General features: G+C 35.2%; 1 protein-coding gene across 1 annotated transcript in view; it reads left to right on the top strand.

The window, feature by feature from the left end:
* HHIP (hedgehog interacting protein) overlaps positions 1-13,423 on the top strand; it is an 85,378-nt gene that overhangs the window by 67,858 nt on the left and 4,097 nt on the right. Inside the window, exons 8-12 of the mRNA XM_063309781.1 lie at positions 364-485; positions 2,054-2,177; positions 2,808-2,938; positions 5,480-5,561; positions 12,765-12,913. Of these exons, the coding sequence (XP_063165851.1) occupies positions 364-485; positions 2,054-2,177; positions 2,808-2,938; positions 5,480-5,561; positions 12,765-12,913 (608 nt within the window). The remainder of the gene's footprint in view (positions 1-363; positions 486-2,053; positions 2,178-2,807; positions 2,939-5,479; positions 5,562-12,764; positions 12,914-13,423) is intronic.

Raw genomic sequence — 13,423 nt, 5'->3', positions numbered from 1 at the left:
TGGATGAGAATTCCTGTCACCTCTTCACCACAACTTGGAATAGATTCATACAGAATTTGCTGATAAAATTAATTCCAACAGTTGCCAAGTGTAGGAAATTATTACTAATGTGTTTTTTCACTGACAAGGAGAATCCCAGAAAACAGTTTGCTATCATTTAAGGTGAATTGTCCATTAATTGATATTTTCTAATCTGAATTATCCTATTTCTCAGTTTGCATGTACCTGTTATTTAATGCTCCATTTAAGAATGTGCACTTTAACACTGGTGATTAGAAATAGATTGGTGATATAGAAATAGAAGTCATATATAGCAAATAAATGTATTAGTTCATGTCATCATAAAAAAATGTTCTTGAACAGGTGTGCTGTGGATCGCCATCCAACAGATGTAAATATTAATTTAACAATACTTTGTTCAGACTCGAATGAGAAGAACAGATCATCAGCCAGGATCCTTCAGATAATAAAGGGGAAAGATTATGGTAAGTTCTGGATTATAAAGCATGTAATGTGCCCATCCCCTTCAAAGAATGGGTAGAAAATTGAATATAGCAACAGTATAACCCATCACAGTACTACCCAGGTGTTAGGATTTCTGTAGGCATCATGTTAAAAAAGGCTGGAAAACAATATTTTAGGGATATAACATGCTATATGTAAGAGAGCCAAAGCAAAATTTAAATGTATTTTGTATACTTTATTAAGTTATCATGTGTTTAAAAAATCTTAAAACAATTATTCAGGGATTAATAGATCAGTGAATTACACTATGTTACTGATATGCTCTTGTTAATTATGATATGCTTGATATTTTTAAGAAGGATTCTAGTATTATACTTACTGATACTAGTTTATTAAAATGTTACTACAGTAACTTCTTATAGTGTTAAGGTATTGATCACAATCCAGTTCATAGTTATGTGCACTTAGATCCATTATAGTCAAGGAAACAGCAAATCTGTACTTTTTTTTTTAATCTGTTCAATTGTGTCCGATTCTCAGAGACTGCCTGGACAAGTCCCTGAAGTTTTCTTGGTATGGTTTTTCAGAATTGGTTTTCCATTGCCTCCTTCCTAGGGCTGAGAGAAAGTGACTGGTCCAAAGTCACCCAGCTGGCTCTGTGCCTAAGGCAGGACTAGAACTCACAGTCTCCTGGTTCTAGCCTGATGTCTTAACCACTACACCAAACTGGCTCTCTAGCCTGTACAAGGTTTACATATATTTCTGATTGCCATTTCAGGTTTTGGATTTCTTTATTACTGCATTCAAAGACCTAAATATGTAAGTGTGAGGTCAAACACTGGGTAAACTTTAAGGACACCCATGATAATTAGTGCTGGCCATAGCTTTTCCTAAGTGAAAGGGCTATGTCAGATATATGATTATTGGCCATTCATCTTTCAATATCTCAATTTAGTGCCCACTATTGTCGTCCCCACCCACCCCAGTTTCAGCTATAGGCAATAGCAGCATTCTTGACTACTTATTTACTTCTGGGGAACACAAGTGTATTCCAGTTTTTCATATTTTATTTTTCTTTCTTGGAGATACCACAAAAGTATACTCATATCTTTAAAAAAGATGTGAATTGTGTTTAGAAAAATTCCATGCAATTAGCATTATGTCTTAATGTAGGGAAAGGTTATGTATGTTTCTTTTTGATACTGAAGAAAGCTAAACACTTTTTTTCTATAATGTATATTATGGTTTTATAAGACATAAAATATGAACCCTATTTTATTATTAATAAGAAGTTTATATTACAAAGAAGGTCAAGAAATAATGGTAATATATCATATCCATTTTTAGCTGCTGTATCTGAAGTTCCTTGAATATTATTTGGGAGTAAGTTATATTAAATATTGAGAAACTTACCTGTGAGTAAATATACAGAGAATTGTGCAGCACAAGCCTAATGCTGAAGTAATGTCAAATTTAAAAAAATGTAATTTATTTATTCTATTTGATTTTAAATTTTCTGTTTCCCAATTCTTAGCACATGTTTTTATCAACTTTAATTTAATCTAACACTACGGTAGTTCCTTTCCAGAAAGCGAACCTTCACTGTTAGAATTCAAGCCATTCAGTTCTGGACCATTGGCTGGTGGATTTATATACAGAGGCTGCCAGTCTGAAAGACTTTATGGAAGTTACATATTTGCAGACCGCAATGGGTAAATTTCTTAAAATTCTCATAGAAAAAGCAGATACGTTATTTCCAACTTCAAAATGAAAGTGCATTATGTATGGACTATTCATGCTTAGGTTAGTGTCAGTCCTGTACATTCTATTAACATGATGGGGCTTACTTTAAAAGAAACATACATACAATTGTGCTGTTAGTTCTGTTACCACACATTAAGTACAAATCTATGAGCATCTCTAGTTATATGACAGCAATCTTTGGAGATAGAAACTGGATGTAGAAACTTCAAAATCTAACTTTTAAGTGTCTAACAAAATGAAAATTGAATCATAGGCTCTATAACTCAGGCTTTAAATGTAACCTTCTCAAATTTGGTGCCTTCAAGATGTGTAGGAATTACAGCTCCTAGAAAACCCAAGCTGAGAGGTATAATGCCAATTAATCTGGAGAAATCAGGACTCCGATTCAGCTAGTATTTGTTTATTTATTTATTTATTTACAGTATGTCTCAAATTTGTACTACCGCCCATCTCCCCCCAAGGAGGGACTCTGAGCAGTTAATATTTAAACCAAATTTAATATTTGGTTTCTACTTTGACGCCAGTAAATTTAATGAAAGCACTGTGTAACTCTTCCTCTTTTTAATATCTGTTTTTAGAAATTTTTTAACACTACAACAGAGTCCTATTACAAGACAGTGGCAAGAAAAACCGTTATGTCTTGGCAACAGTGGTTCATGTCAAGGTTTCTTTGCTGGACATATTTTAGGATTTGGTGAAGATGAATTAGGTAAGACAAAAAACAACTTCTTAATATTTTACAATATATTAATTGGAATTTAGCCAAGAACAGTCTTATGGTTTATTTATTTATTATTTAATACATTTTCATAAAATAATCTGAAATATAATTTCATGGAAGAGCCATTTAATTCATTGTGCAAGGTAATAACCAGCCTCCACTTGGACAAATCCCGTGAAGAACAGCCAAATTATTCACAATATGAACAATATAATAAAATGGTTGTTGTTGTTGTTAGTTGCCATCAAGTCATTTACGATTCATGGTGACCCTATGTATAACAGAACGAAATGCTGTTTGGTCTTGTGCCATATGCCTGACTGTTCCAATAGGATAGTGATAAAACAACCATAGTGGTAAAAAATCAATTAATAAAAGCTAATTAAAATCTTTTGCAAATAAAAAGGTCATCTGGCAGTAGAAAATAGTAACAGCAAAGCTTTGTGTAGATTTGCCCATAAATGGGGCTATATATGAAGAACACCCGTTCTCTTCTTCTAATTGCCCTACTTCAGAGAGCATGGTAATTCTGTTTTTAATTCACCATTGTTTTATCTCAGAGCCTCTAAAATGCGAGGACAGAATTCCTTTTGATTATTCAGTATGTAGAACACTTGTTGGATTACAAACATATCACCAGCAAGAATTATGGGAGTTAAAGCCCAAAATATCTGGAGGAGATCAAGATGGAGAAAGCTGCTATAGATGAATACTTTGAACTGTGCTCAGAAATAGCTAGATTATATAGGCAATGGAGCTATAGAAGTGTGAAGGAAATGCATTCCTAACAAACAGGCCCAATAGACATATGTTGTATTATATACGAGCAATATTTAAAGGGAGAATTATATACAGTAATTTGGAATAGTCTAGATGGGAAGCATATAGAACTATAGAGGTGGAAAGAACTATTGGACCATCAATTTCAACTCCCTGCTCAGTGCAGGAATCCAGATTAAATCATTTTTGAAAGATATCTACAGTATCTAGTCTCTGCTTAAACACATACAGCAAAAAGGAATTGGCTAGAAATTTGATCTACCATCAAAGTGAAAGGTACTTGAAAACTGGGTACCTTTTATACCTTCTAGGATAAAATGTTTTGAGAACTGTAACATATAATATAAACCAGACCATTGTGCCAAGCCATAATGTTTGGAGTAGTTTATTATATAATCACAGCAATTACATTTTGTTAATCTGGATTTAGGGTTTTGTAAATGGTATAAATCCAAAGAGTGCTATGATAGCCTTCTCTCAGTATTCTCTTTTCAATATGATGCATATTGAATACCTACTTAAATCTTTTAAAGGAACTATGATAATTGTGGCCAAGGTATTTCCAAAAGGCAACAATATACTAGCAGTAAACAGTATGTATACTGCATGTGGCACAGAGTAGTAGGCGGCAGTATTGCAACCAAAACTCTCCCCACAACCCAAATTCAATCCCAGCAGAAGCTGGATTCTCTGGTAGCCATCTCAGGTCGACTCAGCCTTCCATCCTTCCGAGGTCGGTAAAATTAGTACCCAGGTTGCTGGGGAAGGTGACGACTGGGGCAGGCAATGGCAAAACACCCTGCTATAGTCTGCCAAGAAAATGTCACGAAAGCGGCATCCCCCCAAAGGGTCAGACATGACTCGGTGCTTGCACAGGGGACCTTTCACATCACATACAGTATGTTATAGCATATAACTAGTTTGGTCTAGTGGTAAAGGCAACGGACTGGAAACCAGGAGTCTGTGAGTTCTAGTCCCACTGTAAGCTTGAAAGCTGGCTGGGTGACCTTGGGCCAGTCACTCTCTCTCAGCCGAAATCACCTCACAGGGTTGTTGTGGGGAACCTAGGAGTAGGAAGGAGTGTTAGGTATGTTTGCCGCTTGTGTTATTTATAAAAATAATAAAGGTGGGATATAAAATAAATAAATAAATATCTGCTGAACATTTGCTTTTTCTTTCTATTTCTTAAAAAAAATCCTATCAATAAATATGGCCCTGCTACCACTGAGTTCCTGTTTACATTATTAAATAAGCTGTAGAAGAAAGGTAAAGAAGTATGTCAGCATACTTCATAATCCAATGCATGCACCACAATATTTCAGAGACTCAAGAACTTCTGTGGCTAAAGAACTGCGGAATCAACCATTTTTGTCAAAATGACTAAATGAGCATCATGACATCACAACACAAGCACCACTCCGTATAAGTCCTTTGACATCACAATACACATACAAAAGAGGCACAGTTTGCATCACAATTATACAATTCTTGCTTCATCATTTGCCTTACCTTCACTCCTTTTTCCTTATGAATGCTTCTGCCCCAGAAGAATTTTCTAGTCTAACTTTATCAAGCTGTTATATCTCAGCTTCTCTTTGTGGTTTTGAAAATGAGGATATTAATTAGGATTGACCTAATGGTCAGTTAGATAATCCCTTTTACATAAAAATACCCATAAAATTGTACATATGTTGCTTGGTATTTTTAGTAAATGCCAATATTTATTTATTTAATGTGCTTCGTTAACAGGTGAGGTTTACATCTTAGCAAGCAGTAAAAGCATGACACAATCACATAACGGAAAACTCTATAAAATCATTGATCCCAAAAGGTAAGAAATGAATACATAGACATAAAGGCTGGTCTTTAATAGGACTTGATTTTGGTTTCCTAATCAGAAAACAAGAAATTTAGATTCTGGTACTAGGTGCTTATTTGAGTTCCTGGAAAAGAGATGGGATATAATCTAACAAATAAACAAATAATAAAATCAGTGGAATGTTTTGTTATACATTAGCATGTTGCAATGTAAATCATTCCACATGGACCATGTGATTTTTAAAATTTATAATGGAATCTGAAAAAAAGGAGCTCCTGCTGGCTCCCAGGACAAAGTGGATGGGGTGAACCCTGGCATCAGTTTTTCTTGGGTGGTAGGGACATCCCTTCTGCACTTGCTTCTCTGGGTCTGTTAGTACTACCCTATGCAGTGGCTCCAGGACCACTAGAACGACTGGCCAGGCTACTTGATTAATGAGGATGCATCTTCACTGGCTGTAGGCAAGAGCCATTGTGGCTGGAAGTGATAGGAGCACCCATAACCACCAGCAAGGGCTCATCAAGCCAAGACAGCCCACACCCTCCCCTGGGACTTCATTAGGTAAGTGGGTGCTGTCTTCCCACCAGTCCCCCAGCTCAGTGACTTGCCAATGGGCTATTGTCTAATGTACGCAGCACCCTTGTACGAATATACTTTCTTTCCCTCAAAAGTAATAGAGTAACTCATACAATTAAACTAATATTTGCACACAGCTTTCCCAGTATATTCAATTTTGTGAGCAACTTTTCTAATACATACTTTAAAAAAAATAGCTACACCATACACATATATGTATGTGTATGTGTGTCTTTTTGTTTAGATGCTCCTCTAAACTTTTTGTATAGATGTTTAAGTTTTCAGGTCCATGAATGAATGAAGTACCAAGAAAATATTCATGAAAAGTTTCTCTTTTTTTAAATTTGGACAGGATCTAGTATGTATGATTGAACATAAATTTATGGAAATATGTATTGTAAGATCTGCAAGAACCGACAGAGGCGTAGGGAAAGTGATCCTGGATTTGCTTGTGGCAGGGGAGGAATAAAAGTATTTCAGAACTCTACAACTATTTAACTATAAATTAGTACCATTGCATGTCACAGAAAAGTTCTAATGTTTTGTCGTGGATCTGTCATTGAAATGACATGTTATTAATTAAGAAGCAGATGTTACTGCCAATCATGCTATTCTATTTGTTTTGTTTATTAAAGATTTCTAGTGGAAAGTATTTTCATAAAACAAATACTACCCCACTTCACTGAGATTGTTTAGTCTGTTGGTGTGTGGATTTAGGTGAATTTTACACCTTTAATCCACTATTAGTATCTGATTACAAAGAGGCTGTTTGTTTGACCTTGGCTTTGTGCTCTTGTTACCTCACCATTTTGAGTGGCCTGAAAACAGCCCATCTGAAAGGCCAGAGTTCTTGGCTCCCTATTTAACGTGTCACGTATCTGTCTGGAATAAGACCAGTGGGGGACAATGCAGCAGCATAAGAACAGAATACACTTTGAAATACATTTGAAATGAAAGTCCAATAAAAATGTAAAAGGGGAAAAGATTATGTTTTATAGCGTTACCATTTCTGATATGTTTACATGAGCACAAAATAACACTTAAAGCCTTATTAAAGCACTGAATGCAGCTTTCAATTGATTGGTCTCAGTTAAAAGTATGCAAAATAATAATAATAATAATAATAATAATAATAATAATAATAAAATAATAATAATAATAATAATAATAATATAGCTAGAGCCATCTACCTTTCTCCACCACATCTCCCTAGTCCTGTTTCCTCATGAATGTGCAACCCTCTGTATCTATGGAAACGTATCCTTGGATTTTCTTGCCAGTCTGCATAAATTACACGTGTGCAGCAGAATCTCATGCCAATTCTTGTGGTAAAAAGTTGAATAGTGGATCTTCTCTTGTTTGATGGGGATGGTAGGATCTCTGCATATAAAACAGAACTCTTCTGGACACAAAACAGCAAAATGGGGTATGGAAAGGGATTACTACACTGAATTAAAACATTTTCCAGTATGATGGAAATATACCGAGTATTGCTTTCTAAATACCAAGGAAGAATTAATACAACAGATATTTTGATTAGTTAATAATTTTTTTCTAGAATTATGTTGCATTGTCCTAGGGCATTTGGTGTAAGTAGGGTGTTAGAGGTATATGATGACTGTGGGGGAAAAGAATCAATAGTAGTCATGGCACTCATTGATAACCTCAATGATGGTTTAATTACTGGTGGAAGATTTTTCTAGAATGAATGAAAACAGGCTTGATTTTTTAAAAATGCCTTCCAAAAGGAATATTCCTTGGATCAGTATTTTTAAAATTCTTATCAGAAATTCTGCTTTAAATGTATCATATGTACTCATGTAAAAGGCCATCCGTGGATAAGCCGAACCCAAATCTGGGGTATATTTTGGCATCTAAAATTCTTGGCTTATCCACAAGTATATATGGTAAGCTTCAAGAAGCATTTGAGAGTTCTAGGCTTTCCCAATTTTTATTCCTTGGGGTGGGGGTGGGGGGTGAATGGTGCACTGGCAAGGGAAAAATGTGTTCTCCCAAAGTACCCTTTCCCAGCTGGAGTTTTCCAATTGTGTTGAAGTAGAACTCCCCAAATTCTTAGCCAGCATGGCCCATGGGAATTGTAAGAGCTGAGAATGTACCACGTTGAGAAAAGTTGCCTCGAATGGAGCAAAGAAAGAGAATAGAAAAGCCTTGTGTGTTGCCTAGTTTGAATAGTCCCTCTCTCCTACTCTGGCCATCACTAGAGTTTATTATTTTTCCTGAAGAGAAGACAGATATGGCTTTCAAAGTATTTTTTTCTCTATGCCTCGTCCTTTTGTGGTGGTGGTTGTAATTTTTGTTATTTGTAATTTAGGCTGTTCACCTGAAAAGCAATATAATGACATAAATTTCAGCTACCTGATAACAGCAGAGGTTTTCCCTATTCAGTGTTCATACCTGCATGCAGCTTCCATAGATAGGAGGCAAATTAACATGGCTAGGCTACCTAAAATAAAAAGTTGATTCTTAAAGTAAAAAAGGCCATTAGGATAAGGATATATTAGCCTTATTTATATGCGTAGACAGGTTTTTGAAGTATTTGCCAACTCTAAGAAGTAGGGAACCTACTGCTTTCCGATCACTATAATTTCCAGCACTCCAAAAAACTTGAACACCACACATTCCACACCTTGCCCCTTACTTTTTTTCTGTCTACTTTTATTTAAAGCTTTATTTGCTCATTCATACCTTGCTTCTTAAGAAGGCATGTTTTCCTGTTTTACGTTTTTAAATAACATTTGGTTAACTATTAACTACATTTTGTCCATTTCATTAGGTAGTGTTTCTTCAGGGACAGCACAAACTGAAATGTTATAGTGTTTCAAAAGCTTTTAAAAGTTACTTATTTTCTTTTGGATGGGATTTATTTTTTAAGTTGCCTTTGGATATACACAATAGTAATTACTGAAGATTTATTAAAATCTACCAAGCATTGTCCTTCCAACAAATACTGTACCTTGCTTGTCTCACCAGCAGAAGGTGAAGGAAGGCAGAAGAATATCAATTATCCTTGACTTGATACTGAATAATATGAAAGATCTTGTTGAGGAATGAGACTAGCATAAATTTGGGGGAAAATGACCATGTAATGCTGGAGTTACTGATTTTAAATGAAACTAAAACAGAGCATACTGTATACCTTGGATTTTTAAAAAAGTGAATCTTAATATATTCAGAGCAATGATAAGCAAGATTCCATAGCAGAAAAAGCTAATGGAGAAATTGTTCGATTCATGCAAAATAATTCCAATGAGGAAAGAAGCAGGAAGGCAGCAGAAGAAGCCAATATAGCTATTTAAAATCTTAGTGAACATCTGAAAACAAAAAAGGAAACATGCACGGATAGGAAAATGGCCAAGTCACAAAGGAAAAGTATAAACAATAGCTCAGAACTCTAGAGTTGGTGTCAGGAAAGCAAAAGCTCAGAATGAGCTGAGGTTAACAAAGGGCTAAAGGGCTTCATTAGATATGTTCAAAAGAAAATATAATATACCAGCTGCTCAGTGAAGAAGGCAAAATAGTAAAGGTAACAAAGGAAAGGCAAAATAACTTCTATTTTAAATCAATATTCTCATACAACAAAGTATATGTTGCTCTAGGAAATTGTGATTGGAAGGATGAAGGAGCAGGACTGAAGTTGAAGATTGATAGAAATATGGTTTTGGAATACGAAGTAGAGTTTAAATCTCCAGGACTAAATGAATTGCTTTATAATACACAAAAGTAGCTAAAGGCCTGGCTTAAATATTATGGCTAAGAAATGCTGAAGAACTAAGTGTCAGATGACTGGAGGAGAACAAACGTCCCTATCTTCAGAAATGGGAAGAGATTCAACAAACTATAAACCAATCACTCTTATATCAATTCCTAGAGCAGATCATAAACAGACCTGGAATATTGGTTGACTGCAAGCTGAATTCAACAGTGTGATACAGGTGGGAAAAAAATCAAGCACAATTTTAAACTACATTAAGGGAATATGGTTTCCAAATCATGGGCTATAATTGTTCCACTTTATTTTGCATTGGTCAGACTCCAATTCAACTTTTGTGCTTAGATCTGAGTACTTTATTTTATGAAGGATACGTACAAACTGAAACTGATTGTTCAGAATGAACGATGTCCTATTAAGAGAAATGGAAGGAAGACGGAGTGCTTAGCTTTGAGCAGTCTAAGCAGGAGATGGGGTAGAACATGAGAGTATTCTTCAAATGCCTGAAAGGATGTCACAAAGAAGGTCAAGAGTTGTTCTTCATCATTCCAGGGTGCAAGACACAAAATTAATTTAAGTTATAGTTATGCACATTCTGATTTAATGTTAGAAAAAAAATCCTAGCAATAAAATTAATTTGACAATGAAAACAATGATCCAACAGAATGGTTTATTGGATATGTTTCAAGTACAGACCAGACAGCCACCTCTCAGAGATGCTTTAAATTTGATTGTACCAGGGGATTTAACTTGATGGCCTGTAGCCCATTTCAAATTTATGAATATATGATTCTCCAATAAAAATTAAATATTAAGATATGTTAAAATATAACACCTATTAAAATCAACTATAATTAGTTTTATTTTAATATATTTTAATATTATATTTTAATAGAGAATCATATATTCATAAATTAATTTAAAAGCTGTCTACAAAGATCAGTTAAACAAAGAAACCCATCCAGGTGGATTATGGGATCCCCTTCAACTAAAATATAAATAAACCTTGAAGTCATTTGCAATTCTTCTACAGTACATACTTTACTTTAGAAATGATAACTTACTTACTAGAAATGATAACATGCTTGCCTAACTATGTGCAGTGAAGGTTTTTCACAGTAAATCTCCTTGAATATGTAAGCCCAAACATAGCTTCATAGCAACAGTCCATTTCCATCCCCCCACCCCTTCATGTTCCCTTCTTACATGGGCTAATGTGAACCTCTCTGCGTCCTTCCCTTTATAAGGCAAAAATACCTATCTGTTTATATGATCCTGTTTTCTGATGAGTTGCAAGGGGCTGATGCCTCTGCTGTCGTAAAGTATGTAATACATAATTGAGCAACTTTAGCTCCACTAGCCAGTTCTTTCCTGATTCATCCGTCAAAGTGCTATGCAAGTGGCCCCCTAAATTGATAAATTCCCACAGTGCCTGTTGACCCAGCTGCCAAGGCCTCATCCAGCAGGTGTTGTTTTTATGACCACCCTGACAGTAATACAAACTGTTTAGCAGTTGCATTGACCTCACAGCTATTAACACTGATACAGACTTCACTAGGGACTAGTTTTCAAATATGACAGAATTGCTTAAAGACTAGAGGTCATGAACAAGTATACCATATAAGAATAAATTTGATATGCTGCTGAGTTTTAAAAAAAATCCAAAAGCTGGAAAGGTTCTTTTCCTTGCTTCCCACTTCATTCCCCTGCAGTAAATCAAGTAATGAGCACTTGGCAAACTTCCCAGTAAGAAAGCAGATGTACTGAAAAATCATACCTGAAAGAGGGCTGTATTTTATTCTGAGAAAAGTAGATGTTTTTCTATGTTCAGCAAGTGATTCCATACTAGAACATGTACACACTGTTATAATTTGAAGATGGAAAACTTTTTCTTCTCTTCTGTATTCTCATCCTTTCACCAGGAGGCTAACCAGGATGATGATCACTTTAATGACATGGCTCGTGATAAGGGAGAGATGAAATTATGTTTTATAGCAGCCTTGCCCAATCAATGCCATCCAAATATGCTGGCTTTACATATATTTGTTAGCAGAAATTCTGGGAGTTGTAGTTATAGCATAACAGATGCACATAAGGTGTTTAGCTAATCCCTCAGGCAACAATTATGTGTTCTTCAATATTTTGTATCTATAATATTCAACTGAAAAAAAATTCAATTTCATACTGGTTAGTTTCCATGAAGTCACTTAACACTCCAAAACTAGACTATAACATTGAAAGGCACATTTGAACAGCATTCATGAAGACTGAGACAGATGCTGACTTATGAGCTAATCACATTTTTGTTAGTTTATGGTTCAGTGTATCAAGTGAACACCAAAGACTGAAAATGAATTAAAGCACAGTTAAATGAAGCATGCATGAGTAAAGTGTGTCATGTGAGTACAATCACTTGAGTGTTCTGATGTGGACTTCCTAGTCCCAATGTACATGATTGCCAATATGAATCTGGAATACATCTTCATATATATATATCATTTTTACAACTCTGCTAAAATGTTAGGAACATTTCTGTAAAAAAATAATTAGTGCTGTTATACTAAATCCAGTATGAAAGGACATCAAGCTGGCTTAACTAATATTTAGAGAACTCTTAATTTTAAAAAGTCTTTGTTGACAAAATAAGTTTTTTAGTGCTTCCTTGGAAATATTTTTACTGGCTATAGTGGCAATGTTTGTTGAATAGTGCACTGGATTTCATAATCTTCAAACTCTGAAAATGTCTAAGATACCCATTTCTTGCATTTCACAAAAATGCTGTTGAATGGTCCATTTTAAACAGCTTCAGTTTGGGAGAACAAAAATAAAGAATGCAGCCTATATATGTAGACTGTTTATCTTTGACCCTGACATTTAAATGTGTGCATTGCGTGTATATTTTTCCATAGGCCTTTAGTTCCAGAAGAATGTAAAAGAACAGCATTTCCTGCCCAGATATTGACATCTGAATGCTCAAGACATTGCCAAAATGGGCACTGCACTCCCACTGGAAAATGTTGTTGCAATCAAGGCTGGGAAGGCGAATTCTGTCGAACTGGTTGGTATTCAATTCATAGTAATTGCTAAAAGTAGCAAGCCAACAGCAATCTCTGACACTCTTTAAAAATTCTTTTATATAATGAATGGATGGATAAGAAAATGTCTAGAAGAAGAGATTAGAAAACCTGATTTATGAATTAAGAATTTGTTTTATTTTTACCATACCTGTAATTTGATAAGCAATATAGAAAAGATTCTGCATGTTGCTCATAATATCTTCAAAGGACAGGTCTGTCTGTCTACTTTCTCAGAGCCATTTTCCATTATGTGATTTTCAGCAAGAAGGTATATCAACCCAGTTTCCAAGGCTCATTGCCCTATGGGTAGAATTGTATGTTCCTCATATGTAAGTATAACAGGACAGTAAATGTGAGAAACATCTGGGAAGTACCACTCGCACTTAGCCTGAATGTGTATTTGCCAAGATTCAGATGCTCCTCCTAACAATACCTTTATTCAGTGTTTCTCTGCACAAGAGAGATGTGTTGGGCTGCAAAAACAAATCTAC

Source organism: Candoia aspera, chromosome 8 (assembly GCF_035149785.1).
Source record: "Candoia aspera isolate rCanAsp1 chromosome 8, rCanAsp1.hap2, whole genome shotgun sequence".
Taxonomy (NCBI): domain Eukaryota; kingdom Metazoa; phylum Chordata; class Lepidosauria; order Squamata; family Boidae; genus Candoia; species Candoia aspera.
This window is presented reverse-complemented; position numbering and strand designations above follow the sequence as displayed.